This window comes from Phacochoerus africanus, chromosome 5 (assembly GCF_016906955.1).
Source record: "Phacochoerus africanus isolate WHEZ1 chromosome 5, ROS_Pafr_v1, whole genome shotgun sequence".
Classification (NCBI taxonomy): domain Eukaryota; kingdom Metazoa; phylum Chordata; class Mammalia; order Artiodactyla; family Suidae; genus Phacochoerus; species Phacochoerus africanus.
Genome location: NC_062548.1, coordinates 131,081,579 through 131,100,003, shown reverse-complemented (window position 1 = coordinate 131,100,003; position 18,425 = coordinate 131,081,579). Strand labels below are relative to the sequence as shown.

Sequence of the window (18,425 nt, the reverse complement as noted above, 5' to 3'; positions counted from 1 at the left end):
CCAGGTAGTAGATGTTCGGGGAAGTCGGGATAGGAGAAGAGAGGCTTCGCCTATCCATTCGTCTTCCTCTTCAGGTGCCATTTTTCAGTTTATTCCCCAAACGTGTCTTGGAGTTCTAGCGTCATGTTTTAAGGTAAAGCTGCTTTTGTGGATATACACGTTAGGGTGGTCTTGTTGGCCAAAGGAGTTAATTCCTATTTTATTGTTTTATTCTTCGACAGTCGAAATGCATGATGTAACCTGCCAAGTGGTCAAAGTGACTGGAATAGGAGAAGTGGATTTTCTAACATTTGATCCTATAGCTAAAAAGGGAAAAGCTGTTAAATATGATGTGCAGGCCGTAGCTGTCATCATAGCAGCGCTGAAGCTGCTCTTTTTACTGGATGACAGCTTAGAATGGTAAGTGTACATCAACTTTATGAGCAAAAATTGTATTCTCTACCTGGTTATTCGGAGTAAAGGAATCCCAATGTTCCATCTCAATAGAAAAAGAGACCCTCGGTTATCACTGAACATTGACTAGTAGCAGCAATGGCTTCTTACATGATATTTTGACTCCGCTGATCATCAGAGATTTCATTCTCCCTTACTACGGTGTTGGGGTCATGTTTTCTTCCTATTTTTAGGTAGATACACATGTTTTTCATTGTTCTTCTGCTTTCTGAGATTGTGTTTTGTTTTGTTTTGTCGTTTTAGGGCTGCACCCGCAGCATGTGGAAGTTCCCAGGCTAGGGATCAAATTGGAGCTGAACTGCAGTTGCCCGTCTACACCACAGCCACAGCCACGCAGGATGCAAGCCTCAACTGCGACCTACACCACAGCTCACGGCAACACTGTAACCCTAACCACTAAGCAAGGCCAGGGACTGAACCTGTGTCCTCATCGATACTAGTCGAGTTTGTTACTGCTGAACCATGACGGGAACTCCCTGATTTCTGAGTTTTAAATCATCACACACAAACCCTTTGTGTACCTTTAGGCTCCTGGCCCTACGTGTCTTCAAAGATTATTTTGGAAAGTAAGGAATCTTAAAATGTCACCGCTCCCAGACCCCAACAAAGAGTGGCAGTATTTATGGTGTTTTTCCTGTTTCAGTGATTGCTCCTCCATTAAAAATTGGCTTTGGTTTCAAGTCTTGTTGTATACTTTTCTTTCAGAAGACGTCAAAATGTGACTGTCTTCAAAGAAGTGATTTCTAAATAAATCAATTTGTTTATCTGTTTCTCCAGGTCTTTGTCTAACATTGCAGAGAAGCATAATGAAGGCAACAAAGAAGGTACCTAATTTTGTTATCAGTCATATTCATAGTGATTGTGAATGATGGATTAAAAGACAGAATAAATTCAAGGAAGAAACTTGGAAAAATACACACACACACACACATATACCCACGTATATAAACTGTGCCTTGTACCAGAAATTTTTTATATGTAATTATCTAATTATGTCTCAAGGCCACTGAAAAAAAACCTCGGGGACTTCTTCCTACTCTTTGTAAGGCCTGGCTGCTACTCACTAGCCACACTAAACCATCAGCTTACTGGCAGTTGTGCAACTGTACCATCTATTGTAACGCCTGCAGCCTTTGCTCACACTGGTCTTTTACCTGAAACAGTCTTTCCTTCTTACCTGCTGACGCCTTCTGTCCCTGGCGAACCCGTCTGCCTTCTTTCAGATGTGACGTAAAGACCCTCTCCTCCCTTCTCTTCCCATCCACCCCTCACCTCCCCCCTCCCAGGTCGGAGCTACCCATTCCTGCCCCAGCCACTCCTGTCCAAAGGCCCATTAGTGGGTGAACATGTCCCGTTGAAACTGGTGGACGAAGGGTGTCTGTCAGTATTCGTAGAGTGCTTGGGACCCCTGGCGTCTGGTGGGTACTGTAGGCATAGCAGGCAGGTAGCGGGTCGAGCTCGAGCTTCCAGGGGAGGGACCTTATCTTTTCTACTTTTTTTTTAATGTATCTTTAGTATCTAACATAGTGACTGGCCTCAGATCAACTCATTAAAGTTTGGTAAATATGTGAATTCTTCAGTTCAACTCTAGTGTGTTAATGTCCTTCCTAGAATTTATGATCATTGTTTTATTTTTAATTTCAGTTTTATTGCGGTATGATTGACAAAAAATTATAAGGTAGTTACTGTGTACGTTGCGGCGATTTGTCATGTGTACACACCGGGAAGGATCCGCCCCGTCCCGCCCGGTAGCATCTCCGCCACCTCCCGTATTTACCTCGTTGTGTGTGTGAGGATGTTTAGGTCCCCTCTTAGCGGATGTCAGTCCCGCATCCCCGCCTTATCAGCGGCAGTCGGCATGGTCCAGTCAGAGCCTCGGCTTCCTCAGCTTCCTCAGCTTCCTCACCTTCCAGCCGAAGGTCGGTCCCCTTTACCACTGCTCCCTGTTTCTCCCCCCGGCTCAGCCCCTGGCAGCCACTTTCCTTCTCTCTGTTTCTATGAGGTTTTAAAGGTTCCGCATATATATTTCTTGGTTTTATTTATTTATGTGTCATTCATTCTTCCATTCATTTGTTTATTTATTTATGTAGTCTTTTTAGGGCCGCATTGAAGCATGTGGAGGTTCCCAGGCTAGGGGTCCAAGCGGAGAAGTAGCTGCCGGCCTACACCACAGCCACAGCAATGCCAGATCCAAGCCACATCTGCAACCTACACCACAGCTCACAGCAACACCAGATCCTTAACCCACTGAGCAGGGCCAGGATCAAACCTGCATCCTCATGGATACTAGTCAGCTTCATAATCCACTGGGCCACAACGGGATCACCTGTTGATTGGCTTTAGGAGCTTGGATTTAACGGTGGCAGTCAGTTTGTGCGTTCTTTCCAGGATATGGACAAAATACTTCTTCTGCACATCGCTTCGTGTTAACCTCTACATAGAGTCAAAGGTTGGACAAGATGTCTTGCGGGAGTTCCCATTGTGGCGCAGAAACGAATCCGACTAGGAACGGTGAGGTTGTGGGTTCGATCCCTGGCCTCGCTCAGTGGGTTAAGGATCTGGCATTGCCGTGAGCTGCGGCGTAGGTCACAGATGAGGCTTGGCTCCTGTGTTGCTGTGGCTGTGGTGTGGACCAGCAACTGTACCTCCAATTCAACCTCTAGCCTGGGAACCTCCATATGCCTCGGGTGTGGCCCTAAAAGCAAAAAAAAAAAAAGATGTCTTGTCATGCTAAAGGGTCATCATGGACCGTGTGGACGTCTAAAGTGTGCCTTGACGTATTCTCTTCCCTTCGAGCCTCATAATGAACTGACGCTGTCAGCAGGGCAGGGATTGTTGTCCTCTGTCCCCTGCTTAAGCACAGTATCGATGAGGAACCTGAGGCTTAAGAAGCTGTGACTCACTTAAGGTCAGAGAACTTTGGGTTCCATTAATCATTGTAGTTTTCCTCCTTCCTTTCAAGCTCTTGTAGTGGTTGGCCCTTCTCTGCAGCTGTATGGCCTATAAGGCCGTGTTGGGTTAAGCGGGGGTGCTCTTGGCCCGTCAAAAGCTCTGTAATTAGACGTGGAAGGGACACTGGCTCCATCAGAGAGTGAGAACAGTTCAGCCTTTCACTCAGCCGTCCCCCCCAAGCCTTCCCTTCTTCAGACTCCTTCACTCTCTTAGCCTCCTTTCTGCTGTTACCTGTACTTTCATTTTTTTCCCCTCCCTATTCTTCCCATCTCCCCATAGGAATTGAATAAAAGAGTGAGGAGTAAAGGTTTATGCTTAACTGTGTTCAATTCTGTTGCCTCTCTATCCTCGGCGGCTTGCACACCCACTCACACCACTTGTCCATTTCAGTCTGCTCTTACTTATCTTAGAGTCTTTGAATTTGGATTAGGATTAGAAAGGACAGAAACAGGAAGTCCCGGTGCAGCCACGACAGTGCTTTCACACGCTTTCCCATCGTCTGTTCCTTACTTCACGTGTTCTTAGACGTCTTGGGACCCCACCCTGTGCCAGGCACTGTGCTGGGTGTTGCTGAGTCAGGAGCAGGCGGCCCGATGGTGTAATCTTCTACGCAAACAGAGCATGTCTTCCGGTCCCAGGGAGGCTCTAGTCGAATCTAGGAGAGACAGATGTACAAAGAGACCGTCTCGGTATCGTCCAGTTAGGGCCACGGTACAGACGCGACCTCGGGGAAGGGAGCGAGGGTCGAGCAGGAGTCTCGTGAGAAAATGAAGACAGTCTCCAAGGGCTGTCATGTCGGTGAAGGAAGACTCGGATGAACCGTGTATGTTGTTATAAAGTGCCGTATTTGGTTAATAATCATGGGTTTCCTTTCTTTCAGATAAGCCGTGGTTTGATTTCAGAAAATGGTACCAAGTTATGAAGAAAGCTATTGATGAGAAAAAGCAAAAATGGGAGGAAGCCAGGGCGAAGTATGTTACCTCTTTTAGTTTTAGACGATTTTACTTTATTTTTTTTTTGTCTTTTGTCTGTTGTTGTTGTTGTTGTTGCTATTTCTTGGGCCGCTCCCGTGGCATATGGAGGTTCCCAGGCTAGGGGTCGAATCGGAGCTGTAGCCACCGGCCTACGCCAGAGCCACAGCAGCGCGGGATCCGAGCCGCGTCTGCAACCTACACCACAGCTCACGGCAACGCCGGATCGTTAACCCACCGAGCAAGGGCAGGGACCGAACCCGTAACCTCATGGTTCCTAGTCGGGTTCGTTAACCACTGCGCCACGACGGGAACTCCATTTACTTTATTTTTAAGTCTGTTACTTTGCATCTGAAAGCTGAAGTTTCATTAGTTTGGGTTAACCAGCTTTGGGACATTTTTCTCTAAAAATGCTAGCTCCTATTTCCGAATTCACTTTTTTCTTTTTTACATTGCTATTAACTGAACCAACAATATCCTTTTTTATTAGTGTCTTCCTTCTGATCCAGGACCAATCCAGGGCACCAGAGTCTACTTAGTAATTAACTTTTTGTACTTTGCATGAGTCTCATCTTCATTGCTAATAATCCTCCCTCTTCCCCTTTATCAAAGTTGGTCATTTCCCATCTATCCTCCCCAATATTATAAAGATTATAAATGTAAACCCGTGACATATATAATGGAATATTCCCCCCAAATAAAAATCCCTATAGGGTTCTTTAGGAGTTCCCTTGTGCCTCAGTGGGTTAAGGATCTGGCATTGCCACTGCTATGGCTCTGGTTATAGCTGTGGCATGGGTTCAGTCCCTGGCCCAGGAGCTTCTGCATGCCATGGGCATGGCCAAAAAATAGACATGAAGATCCCTATAAAAATCAACACAAAGGAAAGCAGAGAAAGAGGAGTGTGTTTAATTCCGTCAGTCTCACCGTTTGACTCTGAGTTCTCATTCTGATGTGGATCCGCTGTGGCAGCGTAGAAAGAGCATGCGTCAGATTCAGCAGTGCTGGGTTTGAATCCTGCTGGTGTTAACAGCTCGCTGTACAACCATGGGCAAATTACTCAACCTCTAAGCCAAAGTGCACTCAAATTTAGTTAGCTCGGAAATTTTTTAAAATCGAAACATAGCTAATTTCTTATAGGCGTGTCAGTTTCTGGTATATAACAGAGTGACTCGGTTATACATACATTCTTTGACAGACTCCTTTCCGTTGTAGTTCGTTATAAGATGTTGCATATAGTTTCCTGTGCTGTACAGTAGGACTTGCTGTTTCTCTCCTTTACATAGAGTAGTTTGTATCTACGCATCCCAAATTTCCCCATTTATTCCTCACCCCCCTTTTCCCCTTTGGGAAAGTTTGTTTTCTATGTTCTGTAAGTCTGTTCTGTTTTAAAACAAGTCCAATTTTAACAGCGTTTAGTATTGCACATACCAGTGCTATCATATGGTATTTGCCTTCCTCTGACTTATTTCTCTTAGTATGATCATCTCTCATCCATCCATGTTGGTGCAAATGGCGTGACTTCCCTCTTTTTGCGGCTGGGTGGCGGTCCGTGCGTCTGCTGACGGACCCTTGGGTGGCTTCCGAGTCTCGGCTGTTGTGGGTAGTGCTGCTGCGACCATCGGGTGGGACATCGTTTTGAATTAATTAGAGATGTCGTCTCTTCCACACACGTGCTGAGGAGTGGGACTGCTGGGGCATATGCTGACTCTGTTTTTAGTTTTTTAAGGAAGCTCCATACTGTCCTTCATAGTAGCTGTGCCAGTTTGCATTCCCGCCAACAGTGTAGGAGGTTTCCCTTTTCTCCATACCCTCTCCAGCATTTATTATTTGTAGATTTTTTTTAGTGATGGCCATTCTCATCAGTGTGAGGTGATCCCTCCGTATAGTTTGGATTTGCATTTCTCTAGTAATTAGCAATACGAGTACCTTTTCTTTCTTTTTTTTCTTTTTCTTTCTTTTTTTTTTTGTCATTTCTAGGGCCGCACCCGCTGCATATGGAGGTTCCCAGGCTAGGGGTCTAATCGGAGCTACAGCTGTTGGCCTACACCAGAGCCACTGCAGCGCGGGATCTGAGCCGTGTCTGCGACCTCCACCACAGCTCATGGCAATGCCAGATCCTTAACCCACTGAGCGAGGCCAGGGATCGAACCCACTACCTCATGGTTCCTAGTTGGATTCGTTAACCACTGAGCCACGACGGGAACTCCCTATGAGTACCTTTTCGTGTGCCTGTGGGTGTGCCTGTGGGTCATCTGTATATCTTCTTTGGAAAAATGTCTGTTGAGGTCTTGGGTTATTTGTTTTTTGGTTATTGAGCTGTATGAGCTGTTTGTTTATTTTGGAAATTAATCCCTTGTCTGTCAATCACATGCAAATATTTTCTCCCATTCTGTAGGTTGTCTTTGCATTTTGTTTATAGTTTCCTTTGCTGTGCAAAAGCTTATAAGTTTGATTAGGTCCTAGCTGTTTGTTATTTCTACTGCTTGGGAGACTGACCTAAGAAAACATTGCTCCGACTTATGTTGGAGTATTTTGCTTGTGTTCTTTTCTAGGGGTTTTATGGTGTGATGTCTTATAGCTAAGTCTTTAAGTTTAGTTCATAAATTTTCGGAAACACTGTGTCTTATATGATATAAGATAACGTCGTTGGAGTTCCCGTTGTGGCTCAGCGGAAATGAACCTGACAAGTTTCCAGAAGGTGATCCCTGGCTCTACTCCATGGGTTAAGGATCTAACGTTGCCACGAGCTGGGGTATAGGTTGCAAACCTGGCTTGGATCTGATGTTGCTGTGGCTGTGGTGTAGGCTGGCAGCTGTGGCTCCAGTTCAACCTGGGAACGTCCATATACTACACTTGCAGCCCTTAAAAAAAGGAAAGACAAGGAAAAAATATGTTGTTATAGATCTCTGATTTGAATGGCTTTTGTCTTGTCTTAGAACTTTGAGTCTCTATGAGACTTTGAAGAAAAAGTTAGTATCTCTGTATTTTAAGTAAATCTATGATAACAACTCATCTGATCAAAAAATTTCATATCCGTAGGGATGACAATGCTTGCTTTACACTCTTAACTAAGAGCGAAGTTTCAGTTTCCTCAAGTAGAGTTAGATATTTTCCTCTAAATTTTAGAGAACTTTTAAATAGAGGAAGAGACCTACGGGAATGAATAAAGCACCGTGGGAGAGAGAATCCTTGCCACGGGGCAGAAGGGATTCACATTTTCATACTGTTGAGGTTGGATACGCAGAAATGAACGAGGAGAGGTGGGGGTGAACTGAACCTGGCGGCCTCAGACACCAGGAACCTGGGTCCTCGCTGTTCCTTGCTGGAGAAGGACTGTCATTACTCACTGGATCTCAGTGGGTGTGAGAGCAGCGGCACACGTGCGTTCGTTTGCTGAGGTTGCCTTGGAGAATCAGCTGTTGGACCTTCCTTTTCTGCCGCCAGCTGGCGTCGGCCTGACCACACTGAAGACTCGGGGTTCGGGGCTGGGCCACTCGGGCGTCTCATGAACTCAAACCGGGCTCCAGCATACCCTTCGGGCGTAGCTCTTAGAGCCCAAACGCATATTGCAGTGTTACAGTCAATGACACCTCGAAGACCTACTGACTTCTAGCTCCTTTGCGGAAGAATTGAGTGACCGAAGAAAGTACGTCCACTTGCGAAATGTCATTTTCCAGGCAGACAGCAGACCTCAGGGAAGAGCTTGTCCCGAGGACCCGTTCCGAAGATCCTTCTTCGCAGGGTGTGTGCTTGGGGCTGAGGGAGGTAACTCATGTACGTCACTGCTGCCTGGCCCTTGGGCAGAGCCCCAGTGCCGGCGGATTTCCTGTTTTACCCTGCCCCACCTCCAGCGGTGACACATTTCTAGTTTTTCTCTCTCTGTCTGGACAGCGTCATCTTCCGTATTGTCAGATGAAAGTTACTAGAGCATTGTCTCTAGCTAGGCGTGGGTCCCTGCGCGTGTGATTATAAAAAACACGAGTAAGCAATCGCTGAAAACCTAAAAACAGCTTCAGAGACTGCTCGGGGACCTTGCAGCCGCCCCGGAGATGTCGAGAAGAACATGGAGGAAAGTTTAAAAGCGTGAGCAAAAGCTCTTTGCCGCCTGTTAGGTTAGACAGCAATTTCTTAGATATGATACCAAAAGCATGATCCATAAAAGAAAAAAAAGATAAATTGGACTTCATCAGAAGAAAGAGTTTCTGCTCTTCAAAGGACCCTGTGACGAGAAGCTTCAGGCTGGGAGAAAATATGTGCAAGTCACGTATCTGATAGAAGATTTGCATCTAGAATATATAAAGAATTCTCACACAATAGGCAAACAGACAACCAACTCAGGTTTTTAAATGGACAGAAGATTCCAACAGATACTTCACCAGATTGCCTGTGTAGATGGCACGCGAGGCGATGCTCAGCATCATCAGTCAGCAGGGAATGTAAATCAAAACCACCAAACAGTGAAACAGAAAACTGACCGTACCAAACGTGAGAATGCAAAGTGGGACAATTCTTTTGGAACCTTTGGCAGTGTATACACTCATTTAATTCCTAGGTATTTACCCAAGTGAAATAGAAGCTTAAGTTCATGCAGTAATCTATGTATGAATGTATGTAGCTGCACCTGCTTCATTCGTGGTGGCCAGAAACTGGCAACGGCCCAGATGCCCTTCAGCTGGAGATAGATAAACTGTAGCATATCTGTAAGGTGGACTACTGTTGACAATAAAAAGGAACAACCTTCTGATACAGCCAGCAATGTGAATGGATTGTAAATACATTGTACGAAATGCAAGACTCAAAAGGTTACATTTGGTATGATTTCATTTATATGACATTCTGGAAAAGGCTAAACGATAGGGAGAGAAAAACACATCAGTTGCCATTCCCATTGTCGCTCAGCAGTAACAAACCCGACTAGCATCCATGAGGATGCAGGTTTGATCCCTGGCCTCGCTCAGTGGGTTAAGGATCCAGCCTTGCCATGAGCCGAGGTATAGGCTGAAGCTCAGATCTGGCATTGCTGTGGCTGTGGTGTTGGCCAATAGCTGCAGCTCCCAATCAACCCTTAGCCTGAGAACTTCCATATGCTGTGGGTGTGGCCCTAAAAAGAAAAAAACAAGAAGAAAAACACATCCGGGCTTATCTGAGATCAAGTTTAGCTGGGGGGTTGGGGAGGAGTTGACTGCCAAGAACATGCAGGGGCCTTGGTGTGTGGAGCTGGTCTGTAGATGAGCCGTGGTGGTGACACACACTGTGCGTGTTTAACAAAACTGGTAGAGCCGCACACTGACGCGGGTCCGTTTTCCTACACGAAAACTGTGCCTTAACTTCTCACGGTGGGGCGAGAAATATTTGGGAAGGCTGGACGAGGCAGGCATCCCGGTGGAAATAGACTTGGTGACATCCTGGAGGAAATATGAGGACTTGATAGTGGGCCTCTGTCTTTTGTAGCATTTGCAGTTGGGGGAAGAAGTAAAGTAAATTTTTAAGGAAGGTTCTAGAGAGAGCGTTTCTCAGACCACCCACCTTCCCCATCTTCCGGGCATGCGACCCCAAGGAGGCGATACGGCCTCCTTGACCGTGGCATGGTTGCCACCCGTACAGGGGTTTACTATAAATTCATAAGAGAACCTATCTGTATTAGGTATTCGTGAGGAATTTGTAACAGTGGGTTTATCTACGGAGTGGGATTAGAATCTTTAGGGAACGTCTGTATTTTTAGAGATTTTTTTTTTACCTTGGGTATATTGTCGCTTTTATTATTTGGTAAAATATGTAACGGAAAGGTATTTGAACGAATCACAAACGGCAAGCCCTCTGAACAGTTGGCGTGTTGTGTGGTTCGTTCAAGTCCAGCTCACTCGGGGTTTTCGGGAAGGCCCCGCCTGTTAGGTGATTGCCCCTCGGCCGCCCAGAGGTGCCCTCTCCGGGGTGCTGACAGGTCGGCAGCATCCGCAGGCCGCCGCGCGGCCAGGGCCGGGGGCAGCGGTTATGTCTCAGGCGGCTTCACTTTGAGAGGACAGCAAGGGGATTTCATGGGGAGGGACACCGCTGCTGCGGTTTTGTGGAACGAATGGCTTCTTGGGGATCGTGTGGCCTCTGGGAGGCTTTGGGGCGGAGCAGGGCCTTCTGTCGGCTGCGACTGCTGCCTCCTGCGGTGCTCCTTGCTTACCTCTGGGTCGTACCCTCTGTAGAGACCTGTGTCCTGCAGGAGGTCCTTCTACCCGAGTCTCAGGAGTTTCAGGGGTCGTCGTAAGCGTGTTGGGGTCATCTCTTCTCCGCCCTGCTCCAAATGGTTTTCTGCGTTCACAGGTATCTGTGGAAAAGTGAAAGGCCACTCTACCACTCGGCCATCGACAAACCAGTGGTCTGTAAAAGAAGAGGTGAGTCGGACTTCCTCCCGTCGCCGCCGAGCAGCAGCACAGTGGCGGAAAAGCTGGGTGTCTTGACTTGAAGGGAGACACAGACGTGCTTCCCCACTGCGTTAACAAGGCGCCAAAGCGCACTCCCAAGGAACGCCACCGCCAAAAGAAATTTCAGTGTCTAGTTCAGGAGCAGTGTCTCACTCCAAACGGAAGTTAAGTTCCCACGAAATCTGAAATGCTGTGTGTCTGTGACTTTCAGACCCTTCATTTGGAGAACTGCTTTTGGTTGTCGTTCTCATTCTTTTTAAGACTTGTGTTAAAATATACATGGCATAAAATTTACTGTTTGAAACCTTTCCAAGTTGAGTTTCAGGGCGCCCCTCATCCAGCTCCCGTTTCCTCTCAGTGTTACCCTCTTGCCTTTCATTTGCTGTACATTTGTCAAAACTAAGACGCCAGCTCTGGTACCTTACTGTCAGGTAATCTGCAGTCTTTATTTGTGATTTGACATTAGTTTTTATTTCATTCCTTTTCTTTTTTTCCCTTCCTTCCAGAAATGGTGGTGAGTCTCCAAAAACAATTTAGCACACTGATTGATTCCACACCCAGTGTTGAAAAAAGAAGCCCTTCAAGTTTTCAGTTCAACTGGACCGCAGAGGACAGTGATAGAACCTGTTTCCATGAACACAGCCTCCAGGGGGTCCTGAAGCAGAAAGGCCAGTTACTGACAACCAAGAATTCCCTGTACTGGCTGAGTACCCAGAAATTCTGTAGAAGGTGTGTGCGATGCTCTTAGAAATCCCGGGGTAGGAGCGCCCGCCGTGGCGCAGTGGTTAACAAATCCGACTAGGAACCATGAGGTTGCGGGTTCGGTCCCTGCCCTTCCTCAATGGGTTAACCATCCGGCGTTGCTGTGAGCTGGAGTGTAGGTCGCAGACTCGGCTCGGATCCCGCGTTGCTGTGGCTCTGGCGTAGGCCGGTGACTACAGCTCCGATTGGACCCCTAGCCTGGGAACCTCCATGTGCTGCGGGAGCGGCCCAAGAAATAGCAAAAAGACCAAAAAAAAAAAAAAAAAAAGCACGGGATAGGGGCGCCCGTCTGACTCAGTGGAAATGAATCCGACTAGCATCCATGAGGATATGATGGGTTCAAGCCCTGGCCTCGCTCAGTGGGTTAAGGATCCTGCATTGCCATGAGCTGTGGTATAGGTCGCAGACGCGGCTGGGATCCAGCGTTGCTGTGGCTGTGGTGTAGGCCAGCAGCTGTAGCTCCGATTTGACCCCTAGCCTGGAAACCTCCATATGCCACGGGTGTGCCCTAAAAAAAAAAAAGAAAGAAAGAAAAAGAAAGAAAGAAATGACAGGATTTAAAAAAAAAAAAAAAAAAGACGAACTCTTTCGTTTGGCGTGAAGTAGTAGTCTTTGCTAATTAAAAAAATAGGCTGGATATCTTCTAAAGGAGTCAGGCTGTAATAAGAGCCAGGTAGGTTGTTTGATGGGCTTAGAAGATGGTGAGCTTATAATCAGAACCATCAGAATTACACACCGCGTCTTGTCTGTGAGTGTTAGGGATGGCGGTGTTAACTACCTTTGATTGTTGCGGTAGTCATTTCACAATAGAGACATGCATCAAATCATCCTGTTGTGGAGTTCCCTTGCAGCTCAGCAGCTTAAAATCTGGCGTTGTCACTGCAGTGGCTCAGGTCTCTGCCGTGGCGTGGGTTCAATCTCTGGCCCAGAAACTTTCCCATGCTGCAGGTGCAGCCAAAATGATTAAGAAAAAAAAAAAATCATCCTGTTGTAGCCTTAAACTGACATAGCTTGTGTGTCAATGATACGTCAGCAAAGCAGGATGAAGTTTTAGATCATAAAGACATTTCTCGCTGTGATCTTAGGTCTTTACACCGATCTCCTTCCCACATCGACGCAGGCGTTGTCCCCAGGGCAGGTCCCCACAGTCGTGCAGGGGATGCGCTGGCCAATGCAGCTGCCCGCATCCCGGCCCTGCTCGTGGTGCGCAAGCTGTTCTCCAGCTCCCCAGCTCTGCTGCCCTGATTGGGAAACGAGGGGCGATGCTGACCTTGCTCCTCCTCTCAAAACCCCTGGCGGCTCCCGTCTCATTTCAGAGTGAAGTCGGGAGACCCCCCTGGAACCTGCAAGCCCCTCTGTTCTCTGACCTCCCCTGCCCCCCTCTTCTCTTGCTCACCACCCCTGTTCACACCAGCCTCCTGGCTCTTCCCGAACTTGCCTGACGCACTCCACGGCGGGTCTGGGCACATGGCGTACCTTCAGCCTGGAACGCTCTTCTGCCCTGTCTCTACTTGGGCTCACTTGCAGGTTTTTGCTCAGATTTCACTTCTTCAGAGAGGCCTTTCTTAACCATCGTGTCTAAAATATCACCAGCTGTCACTCTCACCCACGCCCACACCCACACACACACCTCATCACTCTCTGTCCCCCTTGCTTGTTCTTTCGTTTTCCTTGTAGCTTGTGTCACGAGGGAATGTGTTGTGTGATTATGTATTTATTCCGTGTAGTTATCTGCCTTCCCACACTATGGACTAGAACAGGGCTTGGCACATAGTAGGTGCTCACTAAGGTTGGTTGGTTGGTTTTTGTCTTTTTAGGGCTGTACCCGATGCACATGGAGGTTCCCAGGCGAGGGGTCAAATCAGAGCTGCAGCTGCCGGCCTACAGCACAGCCACAGCCACACGGCACCTACACCACAGCTCCCGGCAACACTGGTTCCTTAACTCACCGAGCAAGGCCAGGGATCAAACCTGCGTCCTTATGGGTACTAGTTGGGTTCGTTAACCACTGAGCCCAACAGAAACTCCTAAGTGTTTGTTGAGTGAGTGAGTGGAAGACAGAAGCTGCCTCGTATGGTTTTAGGAGAGTTAAACGAGATGGGTGTGTCTGTCATGCAGTAAATACGCAGTAAATGATCACCGTGATTTAACAAAATAATGTTTATTAGAATTTAACTTCCGGAGTTGAATATCAATCAAAGATGAGTAAAGTGTAGAAAACACAGTAGAAGACAATGAAATGAAGTCATCTGCATTACAATGTACTGCTTAAAAAAAGTTTAGCAGAGTCTGGAATGGTTAAGGGGTGTCCCTGTCTTCACAGCAGCAGTGAAAGGCCAGAATCCCAACCCCTGGGTCAGCTCTGCATCTGAGGGCGATACAGTCCTTCGAGGGGTCAGTGCAGTGGCTTCTTCAAGATTTAAGGTTTCATCAAGTGGAAGGGAAAAGCTATAATGCTGGCCGGCGGGCTCCATCCCCATCCCCGCCGCGCCCCATGGGACCGGGAAGTTGGGACCTGAGGCGCTGTTGCTCTTCTGCCTGCAGAGCTGGTTCTGGAGGAGTTGGGGTGGGGGCGACACCTTCATGCTTTTTACATGATCCATAGTTTAGATGTTCTTCATGGGTTTAATACCCTAATAGAAGACGGTTGGTTATAAAGAGACGTTGGTGGAGTCAGAGGTGAAATTGTCGAGATGTTTTTCCCTGCGTGCATTTGAAGGCGGAGCACGGCACACTGTGTAGATGAAGCACCAGTGAGGCCGTAACTTTGAGCACCCAAGCTGTCCGGTTACCTTTGCCTATTTATTTTTAATCTACTTATTTTTTATTTGGGCCACACCTGCAGCATGTGGAAGTTCCTGGGCCAGGGATCGAATCTGGTCACAGCTGCAGCAGGGCCAGATCCTTAACCCACTGCACCAGGCTGGGGATCAAACCTGTGCCTCAGCAGCAGCCTGAGTGGCTGCAGAGCTGTTATCGGCTCCTTAACCCGTTGTGCTATAGCGGGGACCGCCGCCTTGTCTATTTAGACCACAGCCTAGAACCACAGGGTGAGCAAAAAAGGGTTTAGCCAACCTTGGTAAAAAGGTCACCAAGTCCACGACTAAAACGTATACGCTTTTCTCAGGATACCCCTTAGCCCCTGACTCGGAGCCTGCACACTCTGCCCAGAGGGTGTGTGTGTGTGTGTGTGTCTGTGTGTGTGTGTGGCTGAGCTGTCGGAGCCCGCGCACTGTCCAGAGGGGTGTGTGTGTGTGTGTGTGGGTGTGTGTTGGGTGTGTGTGTGTGTGGCTGAGCTGTCTGATTTCCAGTTTCCTCTTCAAGAGGAACCGAGTAGGAGAGAGGCTGAGAGCTACTCTGCTGATAAGCGTCCTGACAGCAAACGTGGTGCTAGTCCTTTGACAGACAGTGTAGGAACTGGCGCAGAAGCAGACCAAAGAACTCAGATGGCCCTTCAGAGACACGGGATCGCTGCCCAGAGCCAAGCAAGCCTGACCGCGTCCCAGCTCGAGGGTGGAGCGTGGTCCCAAAATTGGGTGGGGTTTGTTCTTCTTACCACTGTAAAAGTGGATACCTTGTCACCATGTAATAAAAGCGCTTTAAAAGAACATGCTGAATGTGCTCTGAGATAACCAAATAATGTATAACTCAGTTTTTAAAGATTTCCACCCCAAATGGTTAAAACGAAAGGTTTTGGTGCTTAAGAGAGCGGATCTTCAGCTATGTGGAGCACCGTGTTACGCTGAGGGCTCATTTTGAGGGTTCGGAAGAGACGGACACTGTGCTGCAGAATAACCGTGAGAACCCCCGAAGCCTCGAGAACTGAGGGGAGGCTGCGTGAGCCTCCAGACCCGCCGGGCGGTTGATCCTTCTTGTCTGAGGCGGAGCTAACTTTCCTAATCAATGTAAATTATCGTATATTTGATTTTATCACTTACAACTTTGGGATAATTTTCTGAGTTTATGATAAAGAATGTATACCCTAAAAGATACTGTTATTGATTCAGCTTAGAAATGAAAAGTCCTTACGGTAGCAAATGCTTCGTATACCTTTTCTTATCTTTCTCTTGTAGAAGTAGAGCTTTCCCTAGAGTCCCTAGGTAAGGGAAACGTCGTTTTCCCCTCCTTGGATAATACTGTCTGAAAGAATCTCTCTTAAGATAGCTAAAATTTAAAATTAGATAAGAAGGGGGTTCCTGTTATGGCTCGGTGGTTAACAAACCTGACTAGCAACCATGAGGATGTGGGTTCGAGCCCTGGCCTCGCTCAGTGGTTTAAGGATCCAGTGTTGCCGTGAGCTGTGGTGTAGGCCACAGACGCGGCTCGGATCCCAGTGGCTGTGGCTGTGGTGTAGGCTGGCAGCTGCAGTTCCGATTGGACCCCTAGCCTGGGAACCTTCATATGCCATGGGTGAGGCCCTAAAAAGACAAAAGACAAAAGATAAAATAAACAAAATAAAGTGAAATTAGAGAAGAAGAAAAGCCAAGAGGCTCTTCTTTTTTGGTGAGAATCCCTATATATTTTGTTTCCATTAAAACAATCAGCACAGAAGCAATTGAGGCTTTTACATCGCCTAGCAGTAAACATAGTAGGCCGTAGCTTTTTTTGCATATTATTAAAGTAGCCTTAAGATTTTAAGTGGAAATTTTAAAAAATCACCTTTAAAGGCGTGTAGGGAAAGTGAGTATTTTTGAGCCCTTGCCGTGTGCCAACCATCGGGGAAGTGCTTGCTATATATTCTCATTCAGTCCTCTGCCGTCCTGTGAGGAGATATCGTTGTTTTTTCCTGTTCTACAGATGAAAGAACCAGGAGTGGTTCGTTATCCTCGGTCACTGCAGAGCTCGGTGGTCCAGACAGAAACCTCTCAGGAGTTTAGGGCCGTAGGCGGTGTACAGTCCCAGTGCCTGGATACGGTGAACTGGTTTCAAAACCCCCGTGTTACGGGACGTCCCAAGTACCTTCCGAAGTAGCGAGCACAGTGCAGTGACCCCCTGCAGCCATCGCCACCCCACGCCAGCAACTGCCAGCGTGTCTAGCCCAGCTTCGCCCGCGTCCCGCTCGCTCCTGCCCCTGTACTCGCAGGCGGGGAGGGTGCGGGTCCCCCACGGCAGCCTCTCCTTCGTCAGACGCCAAAGACTCGCGGTCGTTCCTTAACGTCAAGCGTCAGTCAAGTGTCTAGATTGTCCTGATTGTCGCGTCATTTTTTAAATAACTCGGCATCCGAGGAAAGTCCATACCTGGCAGGTGGTCGAGATCTCCCTGGAGCGTCTGGGTTCATAAATTCCCCCGCTATCTCTTTTCTTCCCCCTTGTAATTTACGTATTGAGTAATGCAGGTCATGTGTCCTGAGCAATTTCCCCTTGTCTAGATGTGGCTGATTACAGCCCAGAATATCACTTACATGTTCTGCTGCCCCGGTGTAGACAGATTGGTCGAGTTAGTGAGCAGTTTCAATTAGTGTTTGGGAGATTGGATGGTAGTTACAGATTTCATCAGATTCAGGTTCTCCTACTCCCAAATTAGCAAAATCACTTTGTAAACGCTTCTTTCTGTAACACATACAGAATTGCAACGTACATTATTTATTCAGTCTGGTGTCTTATTTTGGATGGGAGTTGGGGATTATTTTGTTTGTTTGTCTGTTTCAAAATATGTCCAGAATCTCTCCCCCTTCGTGCTTTTGTTTGCCTTGACCCACCTAGACTGGAGGAGGAGGTGTGACACCCGGCTCTGTGCCACCTGTGTCCCCTGCGTGGTGGCCAGGGACAGGGACAGTGCTAAGATTTTCTCCTTGCTAAAGTTGAGATTTCCTTCCTGATGGTTCCAGGTTTCCTTCCAATTCAGAGTGTATTTGTATTTGAAGCCTCACCATATACATATTTTTTAAGTTATTTGGGGTGTTCACAGGATAGATCCATACGTTTCTAAATGACCCTTTAAATGTAACCTCTTCCTTTTTCTTCCCTTCTAGCTATTGCAAACATGTGACAACCTATGAAGAATCGAATTTTTCTCAGAGTTATCAGTTTATACTAAATCTCTTCTCCTTCTTGCTAAGAATAAAGACCTCCCTTCTCCATGAAGAAGTAAGCTTGATTGAAAAGAGACTTTTTAAAACAAAATACACTAAAACAACAAAGAAATCTTCAAGATCCAGAAAAGCGAGAAAAAGTTGAGAAAAAACAAATGGAGAAATTGGGGCGGGAGGAGGGGTGCACCCATGATATGTGGAATTTCCTGGGCCAGAGATGGAACCTGTGCCACAGTCATGGCAATGCCAGATCCTCAACCCGCTCTGCCACAAAGGAGCTTCCAGAAATATTTTAATAGTGATAATAATGTCAAATTGTGATATGCATTCCAGAGAATGGTGAAAAATAGCATTTAATTGCACACACATACATACATAGACACACACATATATACATACATATGTATTAAACTGCGTATAAAATGTTTACTGGAAAAGAGGTGAACTTTGAATTTATTTTTTAAATTGTGAATGTTCTCATTGTTAAAATAGCAGTGGCGTAGAAATGGCATTCAGAAATTTGTCTTCGTTGTATTTGAAAGCTGAATTTGCTTTTTAAACTAGATTATTTCCTTACTCTTTATACCCCAGAGTAAATCCCAGATGGATCCAAGATCTAAACATTATAATTTTGTATATGTATTAGGAGTACGTGTGTTGGAAATGCGGCATTCTGATTTGGTTTGTTTATCCATGCCATAAGCCCTTATCGAGCAGCGTGTGTATTGCCAGGCACATGCTAGACCCGGACTCCAGCGCTGAACAAGCCTCTAAAGATCGAATGTTCTCACTGCGCTGGCCTGTCTCCTGTGGGTGAGTAGATTGAGCTGTGAATGCCT

At 46.9% G+C, this 18,425-nt stretch overlaps 1 protein-coding gene across 3 annotated transcripts in view; it reads left to right on the top strand.

Annotated features, from left to right (window-relative positions):
- Positions 1-18,042, top strand: part of TAF1B (TATA-box binding protein associated factor, RNA polymerase I subunit B) — a 61,776-nt gene extending 43,734 nt beyond the window's left edge. For 2 of the 3 annotated variants that reach the window (XM_047782667.1, XM_047782668.1), the window contains exons 10-15: positions 222-399; positions 1,231-1,277; positions 4,286-4,376; positions 10,692-10,762; positions 11,299-11,521; positions 17,527-18,042. In XM_047782667.1, coding sequence (XP_047638623.1) covers positions 222-399; positions 1,231-1,277; positions 4,286-4,376; positions 10,692-10,762; positions 11,299-11,521; positions 17,527-17,731 — 815 coding nt within the window. In that variant the 3' untranslated portion in view covers positions 17,732-18,042. Of the gene's footprint in view, positions 1-221; positions 400-1,230; positions 1,278-4,285; positions 4,377-10,691; positions 10,763-11,298; positions 11,522-17,526 lie in introns of those variants that run through there. The other variant, XM_047782669.1, reaches the window with a different exon arrangement.
- The last annotated feature ends 383 nt before the right edge of the window (positions 18,043-18,425 follow it).